Below are 14,480 nucleotides of genomic sequence, written 5' to 3' on the forward strand. Positions count from 1 at the left end.
ATTCTGCCAAGAACGCTGACCCTCTTCTTTCTGGTTGAAAAAAAGGAGGTCACACTGTGGTTGGGGGTGAGACATTGAGGCCTAGGAGTCTGCCTCCTCCTCCGGGGTGGGTACTGCCGGCTGTGGGGTGATGGGTGCAGGGCTGGGAGAAAGTCCAGAGCTTGTGAACCCCCTCGACTGGGCCCCCAATCTTCTCCCCAGGCTGTGGGGACAGGGGAGCCACCCTATCTGCCGTGGGACTCAAAGCCATTAGCAGAAATCCCTTCCTCTGAACCCCAAAGGAAGACACCTTGGGGGCAAAATAACTGAGCCTGGGATTCTGCCATTCTGTCCCCTGCTCAGGCCTCTGCCACCTGCTCCCCTCCCCTCCCCTTGCCTCACCTGCCCTTCAATGTGTCCCCCCCAGCCTAGGTGTGTTTGTATAGTCTTTTAGAAGGATTTTCGCTCACATGATCTCCACCACATACGCATACTGCTTTTCAGATTAAAAAAAAAAAACTTCTGGGAAACTGAGGCAAGAGGTGACAGGAAATGGAACCCCAAGCAGCAGTGGCCACCAGACGTCTGCTGGCTGCCCGGGTGTCACCTATACCTCTGTGGTGGGGGTGGAGTGTCACATATGTCTCTGTGGCAGGAAGTCTGTCATGTAGGAGGGGGAGGGGGTTGGCAGGATGCTGGGAGAGGGGAGCCTGATGGGCCAGGAATGGGTTCCCTGGGCAAGGTGCTGGTCCTCCTGGCACAGTTTTGGGGTGAGTACTTGGGCCTCCCTCCCCTCTACCCCCACCCTGTTGCAACCCATCACCCAGCTTCCTGCCCCTCCTATAGAGGGCCCCTCGAAACCTTAGTTTCTCTGCTCTGCCAAATAGGCCCCGTCTCTCTCCCTGATACTCAGAACTTTACAAGGGTTGGAGGGTTCTAGCAAGGATCCTCAGAGGGGCCTGCAGGATAAAATTCACACCATGACCTGCGTATGAGTCTTGCGTGACCTGGCTCCGCTGGCCTCTCATCTCCTCTCTCCTCTGCATTCCCTCTCTCCCCCGTGGCCAGCCTGCTGACTCTTCTCTCCTTTTTTCTTTTTTTTTTTTCTTTTTTTTTTTTTTGCGGTACGCGGGCCTCTCACTGTTGTGGCCTCTCCCGTTGCGGAGCACAGGCTCCGGACGCACAGGCTCAGCGGCCATGGCTCACAGGCCCAGCCGCTCCGCGGCATGTGGGATCTTCCTGGACCGGGGCACGAACCCGTGTCCCCCGCATCGGCAGGCGGACTCTCAACCACTGCGCCACCAGGGAAGCCCCCTTTTTTCTTTTTTTTATCCCAACACATCAAGCTTGATCCCACCTCCGGGCCTTTGCGCCTGCTGTTCCCTCTGCCTGGAATACTCTTCCCTGGATCTCCTCTCTCTAGCGTCAGCTACAACTGCACCCCAAAGACCGGGAACTTGAAGGGGTGTCTAACAGACACCCCGACTTCTCATGGCCCAAAGCAAACTCTTTCCCCTCCAGCCCTGCTTCTCCCTCGGTGTCCCCCATCTTGGCCCAAAGCCTCCACCATTCACAAAGTCCCTCAGGTTAAACCTTGGAAATCTGCCACTGTCCCTCTTTCCCTCTCTCTCAATTCAGTTCCTCTTGTAGTCCTTCTGGGGACAACTTTCAAAATCTATTCAGACTCTGACCACTTCTTTCCAGGGTCCGGCCCACATCACTGGTCTCCTGGACCCTCATTTCCTGGCCTCACCTGATCTCCCTGTGTCATAGTCTGTTCTCACCATGGCAGTCACGGTGATCTTTTTAAAACTTAAATTGGACCACATTTCCTCCCTGCTCCCCTGGTTTCCCATCACACTTAGGTTAAAAACTAAGCTGCTCCTCTTTCCCCACCCCCACCTCTGTACCTCCACCACACCCCACCCCAATGGCCTGCAGGCCTCGAAAAAGCCATCCCTGCTGACTTCTTGGATCCCACTTCCTCTCGCCGGCTAGCTCTTCTCCAGCCACAGGGTCTCCTCACTGTTGCTGCAACTTACCAGGCACGGTCCAGCCTCAGGACCTTTGCACGGCCCATTCCCTCTGTCTGGAGTGCTCTTCCTGCATATCTTCCTTCCCACGACTGACTACGTCTTACCATTCAGATCCCTGTTCAAATGTCGCCTCCTCTGAGAGGCCTTCCCTGACCATCCTCTATAAGTAGATCCTCTCACTTCATCCTTATCCCCTATTGCCACTCCCCATTCCTTTCCTCCGTCAGGATTCTCATTTCACGACTTCCAGTGTCTCTCTCCCCACAGACCCTCAGCTCCACAAGGGTAGGGATTTTTGTCTTAGTCACCTCTGTGTCTGTGTCCACAGTGGCCAGGACAGGGTCTGGCTCACGCGAGGCAATATGTGTGTGGCTGAGAGCCAGACACGTCATACAGTCCACCTTGAAATCTCGCAAGTGCCAAGAGACTTATCCCCATTTCACAGATGAGGCCATTGACCCTCAGCAAGAACCTTGCAAAGATCACACAGACAGCAAGCTTTCAGACTCTTACTGCCTCATCCCTGTGGGCTGGCTAATGCGGTAAGTCACACACACTCACACACACTGAGAAAGGCCTCAATCACCTCTTCTGTCCCCCAGGCCTGCAAGGAGCCACAGGCCTGAGTGTGCAGCAGGCACCCAAGTTGCTGCAGGTGAGGCAGGACAGCCAGGTGACCTTGGCCTGCCAGGTGGTGCAGGCCCAGGCCTGGGAGCAGCTACACATCGAATGGACCAAGGATGGTGACATCTTGTGCCAGACACGCATCATCAACGGCAGTCTCACCGTGGGTGTCTGCGGGCCTTGGGGACGGCTCTCCTGGCAGCCGCCTGGCAATCTCACCCTGCAGCTGGACCACGTGAGCCTCAATGACAATGGGCTCTACGTGTGCTGTGCGACCGTGGAGATCCCTGATTTGGAGGAGGCCCAGGGCAGTGGGACACAGCTCCTGCTGGAGACAGGTATGAGAGCATGTGCGGGCAAGCTGGGGACTTGGAACTTCCAGAAATCTTAAAACTGTAGAATCTCAAACTCCTAGAAACATAAATTCTCCAAATCAGATTCCTAGGAACAGAAAGTCTGCAGATGCAAGAAGTTTGTAAACTAGACAGCCTCTGTTGCAACAACTCCACTCTGCCGTTGCAGCATGAAAGTCACCAGAGGCATACCTACAGGAATGGGCAGGCCTGGATGCCAATAAAACTTTATTGAAAAAAACAGGCAATGGGCCATATTTGCTGAGCCCTGTTCCAAGATATCACAATTATAATAACCCTTGAATATATATAATTCTGGATTCTGGTTCAAAACATCCCATAAAACACGCTATTCAAGTACATCCTACAAACAGAGAAATGCACACACTGTAAGTGGCCAGCTCAATGGATGTCTTAGTCTGTTTGGCCACTGCTATAACAAAACACTACAGACTGGGTAGTGTTTTTAAATAAACCACAGATTTATTTCTCAGAATTCTGGAGGCTGGAAATCCAAGATCAAAGCACCAGCAAGGTTTTGTTCTGGTGAGAACCCTCTTCATGTTTCATAGCTTGCACCTTCTAGTTATGTCCTCACGTGGAAGAAGAAGCCGGGGGGCTCTCTGGGGTCTTTTTTTTGGGGCGTGCCGCACGGCATGTGGGATTTTAGTTCCCCAACCAGGGATCGAACTTGCGCCCCCTGCACTGGAAGCGTGGAGTCTTAACCACTGGACCATCACGGAAGTCCCCTGGGGTCCCTTTTATAAGAGCACTGATCCCATTCATGAAGGCTCTACCCTCATGATCTAATCACCTCCCAAAGGCCCCGACCTCCAGTTACCATCATATTGGGGGTTAGGATTCAACATATGAATTTTAGAGGGATGTGTACAAACCACAGCAATGGATTCTCACAACCTGAACACACTTGGGTACCCAGCACCATGACAACACACATATCTGCTTCCTCACAGATGCCGTCCTCATGCCCACCCCACCATCCTGACCTCTAACAGCATAAATCTATTTTAACTGGTTTCACATTTTACTTAAATGGACTCACAGAGTATATTCTGTCTCCGACATCTTTCACTCAACCTGATGTCTGGAAGATTCCTCCATGTTGGTGTGTGGAGCGGTGGCTCATCCTTGCTGCAGAGCGGCCTCCATCACCACCAATCATTCCAATTTCCTACTGATGACCATTTGGGCAGCTTCTGGGTTCTGGCTATTATGAATAAGGCTGCTGTGAACAATCTAGAACTTGTCTTTTGGTCAACATATGGCCACATTTCTATTGTACCGAGGACAATTCCAGAATCTCAAACCACAAGATAGAATCTTGCAGTTCTAGGGCTTCCCTGGTGGCGCAGTGGTTGAGAGTCCGCCTGCCGATGCAGGGGACACGGGTTCGTGCCCCGGTCCAGGAAGATCCCACATGCCGCGGAGCGGCTGGGCCTGTGAGCCATGGCCGCTGAACCTGCGCGTCCGGAGCCTGTGCTCCGCAATCGGAGAGGCCACAACAGTGAGAGGCCCGCGTACCGAAAAAAAAAAAAAAAAAGAATCTTGCAGTTCTAGAATCCTAGGGACATAAATTCCAAGCTCTGAGAATTACAGCATATGTTCTGCATGGGACTATCACTCCTAAGCAGGCAAAAATTTGTTCTTGGGAGCAAAGAAAATCTTACTCTTTTTATGTACAAAGCATCGATACGCAGACAGCCCATAAACAGAGTTACAGAATGTCTGTGGTATTAACATTTCATCGGGGAACAAATTAAGGTTCTTAGAACGTCTACTTAGGGGAGTGATAATGAAAAAAGTTGAGAAACACTGAAATAAAGGAATGGAAGATTCTAGAATCTTAGAGTTGTAGTCTTAAATACTTTATTTATTTACTTATTTTTAATATTAATTAATTAATCTATTTGTTTATTTATTTATGGCTGTGTTGGGTCTTTGTTGCTTGCACAGGCTTTCTCTAGTTGCGGCGAGCGGGGGCTACTCTTCGTTGCGTTGCGTGGGCTTCTCATTGTGGTGGCTTCTCTTGTTGCGGAGCAGGGGCTCTAGGCATGCGGGCTTCAGTAGTTGTGGCTCGAGGGCTCACTAGTTGTGGCTTGCAGGCTCTAGAGTGCAGGCTCAGTAGTTGTGGCACACGGGCTTAGTTGCTCTGCAGCATGTGGGATCTTCCCAGACCAGGCTCGAACCTGTGTCCCCTGCACTGGCAGGTGAATTCTTAACCACTGCACCACCAGGGAAACCGGTCTGACTTTAAAAAGAGACTCTTAGAACTTTTTTCCTAAATATTTATTTATTTACATTTTGGCCGTGTTAAGTCCCAGTTGCAGCACTCAGGCTCTCTAGTTGTGGCACATGGGCTTAGTTGCCCTGCGACCCGTGGGATCCTAGCTCCCTGAACAGGGATCGAACTGGTGTCTCCTGCATTGCAGGATGGATTCTTAACCACTGGGCCACCAGGGGAGTCCCAGAGAGACTCTTAGAATTTTGCAATCACAAAGTGTATAGGAGCAGAAAATTCTAGAATTCCAGAATCCAGAATTGATAACCATTGACTCTCGGGAATTCCCTGGGGGTCCAGGGGTTAGGATTCCATGCTTCCACTGCAGGGGGCACGGGTTCGATCCCTGGTGAGTCGGGGAACTAAGATCCCGCAAACCGTGTGGCGCGGCCAAACAAATAAACGAAAAAGAAAGGCATGGACTCTCAAGGCTGGAAGCCACTTTCCCGATCAGCTAAGCCACCTGTCTCACTTTACAGAGGATGAAGCTGAGGCTCAGCAAGGGCCAAGACACATCCAACCACACACACAAGCCGGGGATGCAGCCAGCTTTCTCCAGAGCCCACCTCATGCGTTTCCCCCACTCTGCATGACACCCCATTATAGGCCAAACCATAGGGGCCGGAGACTCAGGTTGACCCGATGGGGTCCTGCTCTCTCTCGGCGGTTCCCGAGGGCCTTGGGCACATGCCTGGCCCGTATCAGGCAGAATGAAGCACCACCCGGGCTCCCAGGCCCAAGAGACGCCCATTTGTCTCCAGCTGGCAGGACCCACCCGCTGCCTGCCTCTAGGGCGGTGTGTTATGGCTGTCCTGCCTGCCCCCCACCCCTCCAGTGATGAGGGGGCCAATTACCAATTAGCAGAGGCAGGGTAGCAGAGGCACCAGGCTGTGAGTTGTTGGCAGCTGTGAGGGAGCGAGAGGGAGCGGGCACAGGTCCAGCTCCCCACAGCTGGCTTTCCTATCCCTGAACAGCTGCTTGGAACCCTGGGACCACTGCCAACTTTAGAACCTCCAAGATGAAGGGGTTGGGGGCTCTGGGTCTCGTCTTAATCACAGGAGAAGGCGCCTTTGGCTGGGGTTCATGTCAGTTATACAGACCTGAAAGCACATCCCCATTCTGCCATTCACTTGCTGTGTGACCTTGGGCAAGTGACTTGACCCTTCTGTGCCTGTTTCCTTAGTCATCAAAATTCAGCTAATAGTGCTTTCCTCATCAGATTAGGTGAATTTAAAGTGATTATATCTAAAGAGTTTATTGCAGGGTCTGGAACATAGTAAGTCCTCAGTAAACATAAGTGGTTATTATTGTGTCTATGATACTGATTATTCAGCAAGACTCAAAAATTCAGGCCCGTGTAAGTTTTTGTTTGTTTTGGTTTGGTTTTTTTCCTTTCCTTTCTTTCTGAAACAGGGAAGGGAGAGGGAAGCTGAGGGGAGAAACACCTTTGTTCAAAGCATGGCCCAACTGTTGCCTGGATGTGTGACTCCAGGCAAGTGACTCAGCCTCTCTGAGGCTCAGTTATCTTGGGATTGACACAGTGTAGACGCTCAAAAAACAGGAGCCATGAGGACGATAGATCCCATGATCAGGATGATGGAGCTCATGGTAGTGTTGGCAAAGTTCCTGGTGAAGATGGTGGAGCTCAAAATGAGGATGATGGAGCTCATGTTCAGGGTGATGGGACTAAGGGTGGGGATGATAAGGCTTGTGATGGGAACGGTGGAGTCTATTATGGCAGCAATGGGGCTCATGACAAGGGTGGTGCAGCTCATGGTGGGGATGATGGAGCTCATGATGAGAAAATCCCGTTGGCAGTTACTTCACAATAACCCAGCAAGATAGGAATGATTAGTATCCTTTTTTCAAAAGAGGAAACAGGTTCAGAGCAAATCCCTGCCTGAACTCACACAGCATGGCAGGGGCAAGAACCCTGAGGTCCCACACGGGGTAGAGGGGCTCTTACCCTGAAGAGGTGCAGGAAGCTGGACTCGAAGGTGAGCTCCCCTGAGACGTAGGTTTCTTCTCGGCAGATGGCTGGCTACTGAACCGGAGCTTCTCAGGTGAGTTCCGCCCACGTGTCCCTCCTCCAGCCCCGCCCCACCCCGCCCCCGTGCCCCGCCCCCAGTGAGACCGCCCACAAACCCCCACCGCCTTCCCAGGGCTCTCCTTCGCACTGCTGGTGACTGGAGCGGTGGCCGTGGCCGCTTTCGCTCTGGGAGCCTGGATCTGGGGCCGCCGCCGCTGCCGGAACAGAGACGCAGGTAAGGAACCGCGCAGGTAGCCGCTCGGAGGGTGGACGGTTCCCACGAGCACCGCCATCCACTGGCGACCCCGCCCCCGCGTGGCGGAGGCGGGAACTGCAGCTTCTTGACAAGGATGGAACGCAGACCCTTCTGACTTTGATACCTGCCCCTTTTGGAAGGAGCGAGGGTGAGGCTGGGCGGCAGAGAAGGGGAATAGATGGGGAAGGCTGGCCCCTACACCCATGTTTTTCAGAGGCATAGGCAAAGCCTCCAGAAAGTGGGCTGGAGAGGGCCAGGCTCTCTTAAGTGATTCTGCCCTCTTGGTGTCATACCCCCCTCCTTCCAATGCAGGGAATCCACTCTACATCAATGCCTTATATCAGCCCCGGAGGGCCCCAAGGAAGAGTGAAGCATGGCCTGTGTAGGGGAAGATGCTGGACATCTCCAGCAAGAATCAGAAGGGCCAAAGCTTCTATTCGATCTCTTTCCCCTGGCCCCCCACCCCCAAGCGGCCTCTGGCTCCCAAATCTTCCTCCAGCCCCAGGCCCAGTCACCCCATCTCTGCAGTTGAAGTCCCTCCTGGCCCAGGCCAAGAGGATTCTTTGAAGTGGGAAGACGAATCAGAACCCCAGAGACCAACAGAGGACACCCCCCCAGCAGCTACGTAAAGATGTGACTTATTCCAAGAGGATCACGAAGTTCAGCAGTTCATCCTGAGACACGCCCCCTCCTCATTTCTATGAGGCTGGATTTCTCCCTTGCCCAAAGAACACCCAATAAAGGCTCATGAAGAAACCAAAGCCAGAATGTGTGGCAATTTGGGAGTGCTAAAGAGATCTGAGGAGTCATCAGGGGGGTCTCAGAGGACCACTGTGGTGAGGGGGCTCTTTGACGACTCGCAAGCCTTCCACCTCTTATCCTTGGAGAGACATGTCCAATTAGCAGAGAGAAGTGATGCCCCCGGCTTCAAAACAGTGCCCGGAGCTGGACGCACCCCCTCCCCAGCTGGTATCTCTCCCCCAGGCAGGCTTGGAGTTGGGTGCGGGGGGGGGGGGATCGGGGCTTCCTGGCATTTATCAGCCCCCGGGGTCTCCTGCCCGACTGTCACCTTGAAGTGACACCAGCTGGGCCTGGCTCCCCTCCCCCACTTCTGTTGTTTCCATGGGGACAGATGTCCTTTCTGCAGCATCAGCCCTTGCCCGCCCGCCCGCCCCGGATAAGGAGGAGGGGCAGGGTGGGGGCAGGGCTGGCCTGAGAGCCTCGCCCCCTCCGTTTCTCCATCTTTTTAATCTGCTGGTCTCCATCCACTGTCTCCGGAGTTTTATCTGCCTCCATGCCTCTCTCTCCCTGCCTGTCTCCAGCTCTCTGAATTCTGGTCCCTCCCTGTGAGCCATTCAGGCTCCAACCCCAGCTCCATCCCCAAAACAAGGAGCTGGGGATGCTCTTCCCCCTCCAAGGGTCTGCCTCCCCTTTTCCTTCTGAGGGGCTGAGATCCCCACCTCCCAGAAAGGACACTTGAAACACACAATAACTTATTTATTTTCCAGGCCAGAGGAGGGCTTCGAGACACAATTCTAATCCCTAGAACCTAGAAGGAGGCTGAGCAGGGCGGCTCTGATGAAGACCCAGAGCCTGGAGGGGCAGGGGCGGGGTTCTCTCCATCCAGCCTTCTCCAGGACTGGGAAGACCTCCACCGTTTGCAGCCACTGATCTGGGTCCTCACAGCCCAGGGCGGGGGGCTGACTGAGGCTCAGTCAGGGGGTCTGTGAGACCACGGGGTACAGCAGGGCCAGATGCTCAGCGCCCTGCACGGGCAGTGGGCGGGAGCTATAATGGAGCACCAGCTCTGGCACGCTGGGGAAGGGGCCGCTGTGCTGACCCAGCACGAACTGGTTCTCTCGGATCCGAGCAAACTTCAGATGCAGGAAGCCCTGGCTGCTCCTGGAGACAGGAGTCAGAGGGGGTACCCAGCACTCCAGACCCGCCCACACTCTCCAACCCTAAAGCCACCCCCTCATGGCCCCCAGGAGCCCGACGCTGGCATCCCCTAATATTTCTGATTAACAGCCACTTGGCGTCAAGCTCTTGGCTAGTTCCACACTGCGGGGATGCCTTCCGAGCTTGTCCCCTATCAAGACAGGCTGGAGCTCCTACCAGGTGGAGGTCCCTCCCCAGGAACACAGAAGGCACTTTCTCTCCAAACCTCTTGACACCTTGTGCTACCTGTCCTGGGCTCCTCACTAGGGTTACCCTCAGTCTAGGGTCCCTGGTTCCCCATCTCACTCAAGCCCTACATCTACGGTATGGCTTCCTCTCCATGTTCTTGCGTACCTCCAGTGACAGGGTGTTCATTCTCAGTCGGAACCAAGCCAGTGGCCCCTCTGGAAGCCCCACCCCCTGGCCTAGAAGCCCCGCCCACGGATCCCATAAGCCCCACCCCCTGGCCTGAAAGCTCTGTCCATCAGCCCTGGAAGTCCCGCCCACTGGCTGCTGGAGACACACCCCTCTGCTCCGGAAAGCACGCAGTCCTGAGACCCTCTGTCCCTCCAGGGGGCTGCGGTCTCACCTGAGGGATAGCGAGCAGTCTTGGGGGCTGGTCTCGCTGAGCCGCACGAGGTAGCTGCCTTCCTTGCAGAGCGACAGGAGGTTCTCGGCATCTGCCCGGCTCAGCGGGCCGTGAAACCACCTAGGGGGTGGGGACAGGTCTCCTGAAGGGCAATCCCCCTTTCCAACACGTCCTGGGGCTGGATGCAGGCACAGCTCTTTCAAGGACTTGTGACGTCCAGGCAAACAAGTGAGACAAATTTCCTTGGATTTCTCAAGAGGAGCCTGGTTTTCAGGCAGACAAGGTTCTCCCTGGGAGGGAGCTGAACCCAGGTCAACCTGGAGCTGCTCCTTCCAATTCAGCACATACCCCGACCTTGATTTTTACAGCCTCCCTCAGCTGGGTCTCCAAGTGTCCTCAACCCCTCCCTAATCCCCCAACTCGAATCACTTGCATATCACTTTCATGAGATTCACCACATCCTGTATCCCCAACCCACCTGTACCATTTGTTACATAATATTTTTCTTTAATGTGCTCAAAGAGAAGCTAGCAGTGGGAGCAAAGTGTCAAAGACAGATGAGCACCAAACAGTTGTTTGTATTGAAAGAAAATACCCTGTGCTTGTGTTAATTAGGCAGTTCTGTACGGCCCACCTAAGAGGTTTGGGAATGACTGTGATAAACACACCCTGGTACTCACAGGGCTGGGCTCTGGGGGCTCGGGGAGTTCCCTGAGAAGCTCCTAGACTGGAGAGACACAGAGAACACCCAGACTCTCCCAGCTTGTGAGCTTCACCCCAGCCTAAAGTTGGGACCCCTTCAAAATCCTGCTTCTCCCACTTTCACCACAAGATCTCCTGGGGGTGAGAAAGATGTCTCTTTGCTCTCAGGCTTATAAACCCCACTCAAGGGAAGGGAGGAAATCCCCTTTTATTCTGTGTGAGGCAGACACTGTCTTGGAGGTGTTGAGCCCAGGGTTTGGAGAGGTTAAGTGACTTGCCCAAGGCCACACAGCCAAAAGATAGAGAAGGGATTTGAACCCAGAATCTGACGCCGGAGGGAATGGAGACGCCACCTGATTCTGCTTTGCACCGAGCTGGGTGTCTGGCCCACAGCAGGCGCTGTCACCCAGCGAAGATTAGTTGAGGAAATGAATTAAGTGAATGAGTGAAAGTTCCTCCAGCCCCCCTGGCCCGAGGAATCTGTGGCTGGTGTGGGGCAGGGAGGGATTCAACTCCATCTTCAACTTCCCCACTCACGGCTGTTTTTCCAGAGGCAGGGCCGGGTCCACGCGCTCTGCAGGCTGGGGGCTTCGGGGCGGGAGTCTCCGGAGTTCCTTGGCTGAGCCTGAGGTTCTTTCCCACTCTGGACCGTCAAATTGCACTGGAGAAGATTTAAAGAGAAAATGGTTAAGTCCCGCCTATCTCAAGAGGGTGGGGTGGGGGCAAGCCAGTGGAATTTCAGTAGGAAGGCGGTGCCAGCTTAGGGCAACCTATCAGAACCCAGAAGAGGAGGGGTTGGGCTTAAGGGTGGGGCGGGATTGGTACGCGAGCAACCAATTAGCCTTCAGAAGAAAGGGGTGTGGTCATTCTTGAATCTGGTGGCATGGAAGGGTGGGCAGTTCCCTGAGTGATAAATCAGAGAGCAGGGGGTGTGGCTAGAGGGGTCGGCGGGAAGTTCTGCCTGATTTTGGCCAACTCATAGAGCTAGAAAACCACCCTCAATATACAGACAGGTAGACTGAGGCACTGAGCTCCAAGTTCCCTCACAGTCATACAACTTCTGGGGCAGATTTGGGTACGCACAACTCTTCCTGGTCCAAGTTATTTTTTTCCTATATATATATTTTTTGGCCGCACCATGCAGCATGTGGGATCTTAGTTCCCCGACCAGGGATCGAACCCGTGCCCCCTGCAATGCAAGAACGAAGTCTTAAACACTGGACCGCTAGGGAAGTCCAAGTTATTTTATTTCTTAAAGCTGACCTTATTATTCCCTCTTTACAGAAGAGGAAACTGAGGTTCAGAGACTTATCCAAGCTTACCCAACTCAGTTACGAATCGACTCCAGGAAATGCTACCTTCTTCCACAATGGCTCCTGTGTAATTGAGCACTTTAGAACTCAATTTACAAGTACCCTATTCGATAGGTACTAGAATGATCCCCATTTTACAGGTAAGGGAACTGAGACTCAGGGAGATAAAGGGATTTGCCCAAGTGACACAAACCCAGATCTAGTGTGACATCAACGCCTATTCCTGCACTATACTGAGCAGAATGCGTAGGTTCCATTGCACTCTGAAAGGGGAATTCCCTGGCAGTCCAGTGGTTAGGACTCTGCACTTTCACTGCCGAGGGCCTGGGTTCAATCCCTGGTTGGGGAACTAAAATCCCGCAAACCACGCGGTGCAGCATAAATAAATAAATAAATAAATGGGGTTTCAGTTTCCAAGGAAGTTACAGATTCTCCTGGGAAGATTATGACTATCAGTCATTCACACTTTAGTGAGAATTAACAAACTACCAAAGTGACAGGTGATGCGGATTTACTCTGTAAGTTGAAACAGGGGATGTGACCAGAGCAGGAAATAGAGGGACACAGGCATTCAGAGGTCAGGGTCAGAGAAGCACCTGCAAATGCCTTGGAGATGTGGTCTTTCTTCCACTCCCAGGGCTGGTCATACTCGTCTGCTGGCCGTTCATCCTCCTGGGGCAGCCGGCTCTGCCGAGGTTTCCACCCTGAAGGAGGCCCATCTCCCAGATCTTGGTCCTGCTCCTCATAGGGAGTGTCATACAGCTGCACCCTCCTGTATGGCAGTTCTGGGAGGCCAAGGACACTGGTCAGCTCCCACTCCCACCTGGGACCCTGTCACCTTCCCCCAAGCTCTGCCCACTCACCGCTCATGACTCGCTGGGCATCGTAGGGCTCCATGTAGCCGTCATCCGGGGGTGACGGGTGAGGTTGGGCATCAAAAGGGTCCGAGTACTCGGTGTCGACCTCCAACTGGAGACAGAAAGGAAGGGGAGGGAGTCAACGGTTCAGGGGGACCAAGCCTAGCTCTGAATACCCCTGCTGGGCAATACTACACCTCTTGCCTGCTGTCTCTGTGTCATCTGATACATCCCCTCCAAGCAAGTAGTTTCCTCTTCCACCCGCGAGTGTTTGCAGATAGAGCTTCCCTTACTCTCTTCCTCTGTGCTGTTCTGATTCTCCCCGACACAGATCCCTACCTCCCTCCTTCAATCATTTTAATGATTAGGTGCCAGTACTGTTCTAAAGGCTTCACATATATTTACTTGTAGCACCAACACTCAGTAAGTACCTTATCCCCATTTTACAGATGAGAAAACCAAGGCACAGAGAGGGCAAGTGACTTGCTCAGGGTCACACAGCTGATAAGTAAGAAGCAGCGCTTGATCCTTGGTCGTCTGCTTCCCCGAGTCCCTGCTTCCTCCTACCTTTCTCTGTGCCATTAACCACTACCTGACACAGCCTACCGTAACCCTCTTTGAAGCCTTCTCTGTCTCTCCACTGAGGGTTTGGGGTGGACCCCCTGATCCTCTAGGAAAAGTACCGAAAAAAAAAAAAAAAAAAGCATGGGCATTGGAGGCAGGTTTGGGTTCAAGTTCTAACAAGCTAGAGCCATGTGACCTTGGGCCAGTCGCTTCTCTTCTGTGAGCCTCAGTTTCCACTTCTGTAAAATGGGAGTAATAAGAGAGCAAGGGTGGAGAGTAGTGGTGAGGATGTTTAAGTGACCGCAGGAAACTGACTCACTCAGATCTGTTTAAGGAAGATCCCTTCAGCTGCTAAGAGGAAGGGAAGCTGTGCGGAGGGATCCAGAAGGGGGGAATCAGGGAGCAGGAGGACAGGGGCACAAAGCCAGTCAGAGAGGGAGGAGGACAACCAGCGCTGTGCAGTGAAAAGGGGCAGATATCAAACTCCACGAAGCGGATGGAGGATTGGGGAGTGTCCGGCTGGTGCCCTGGTCTTTCCCTGGGGTAACACATAAAACACGCTCCCCAAAGTCCTGGGGAAACCTAGCCTGGCCGCCCCACCCAGTCTCCTGGGGCCACCCAACCTCTGGGCCTTAGCCACGCACCTCTTCCCGGGGGCTGCCCAGCAAGACCTTGGCTCTGGCCATGTCAACTGCCTCCACCTTGATGAGCCGGTGCTTTGGAGAGTCGTACTTGGTTTCTCCAGGGCCCTTGGAGTCCCCGGGCCCCGCGGAGTCGGTCTCTAGGCGGCCATCTGCATCCTCATAGGGGTCCTCAAAGTCCAGATCCTTCTGTTCCCGGTAGGCCCGCAGGATGTCGCTGTCCGTGTAGTCGGGGGTGGGCGGCTGCGGAGGGGGCCTCCGACCGCCAAAGCTCAGGTAGTCTCGTAGCCACTTGGCCAT

General features: G+C 53.6%; 2 protein-coding genes across 4 annotated transcripts; one reads left to right on the top strand and one right to left on the bottom strand.

Moving 5' to 3' along the window:
- Positions 1 to 703: 703 nt before the first annotated feature.
- Positions 704 to 8,254, top strand: TMIGD2 (transmembrane and immunoglobulin domain containing 2; the record flags this gene model as incomplete). The annotated part of the gene is given in 8 exon segments (XM_082650408.1): positions 704 to 749; positions 2,618 to 2,977; positions 7,325 to 7,354; positions 7,454 to 7,555; positions 7,889 to 7,959; positions 7,963 to 8,125; positions 8,128 to 8,166; positions 8,169 to 8,254. Coding segments are annotated over 8 exon segments (897 nt in total).
- A 979-nt stretch (positions 8,255 to 9,233) lies between these two features.
- Positions 9,234 to 14,480, bottom strand: SHD (Src homology 2 domain containing transforming protein D; the record flags this gene model as incomplete). 3 transcript variants are annotated; one of them, XM_082650478.1, is made up of 6 exons in its annotated part: positions 9,234 to 9,478; positions 10,104 to 10,223; positions 11,343 to 11,466; positions 12,715 to 12,903; positions 12,982 to 13,087; positions 14,241 to 14,480. In XM_082650478.1, 6 exons carry the CDS (start codon positions 14,478 to 14,480, stop codon positions 9,292 to 9,294), a joined length of 966 nt encoding a protein of 321 aa, XP_082506604.1. In that variant the 3' UTR covers positions 9,234 to 9,291. The 3 variants fall into 3 exon arrangements, with proteins under 3 accessions (XP_082506604.1, XP_082506603.1, XP_082506602.1); XM_082650477.1 differs by having other exon boundaries at positions 12,982 to 13,045; positions 14,184 to 14,480; XM_082650476.1 differs by having other exon boundaries at positions 14,184 to 14,480.

The sequence above is a fragment of the Grampus griseus genome (assembly GCF_964374135.1).
Source record: "Grampus griseus genome assembly, chromosome: 3".
Lineage (NCBI taxonomy): Eukaryota > Metazoa > Chordata > Mammalia > Artiodactyla > Delphinidae > Grampus > Grampus griseus.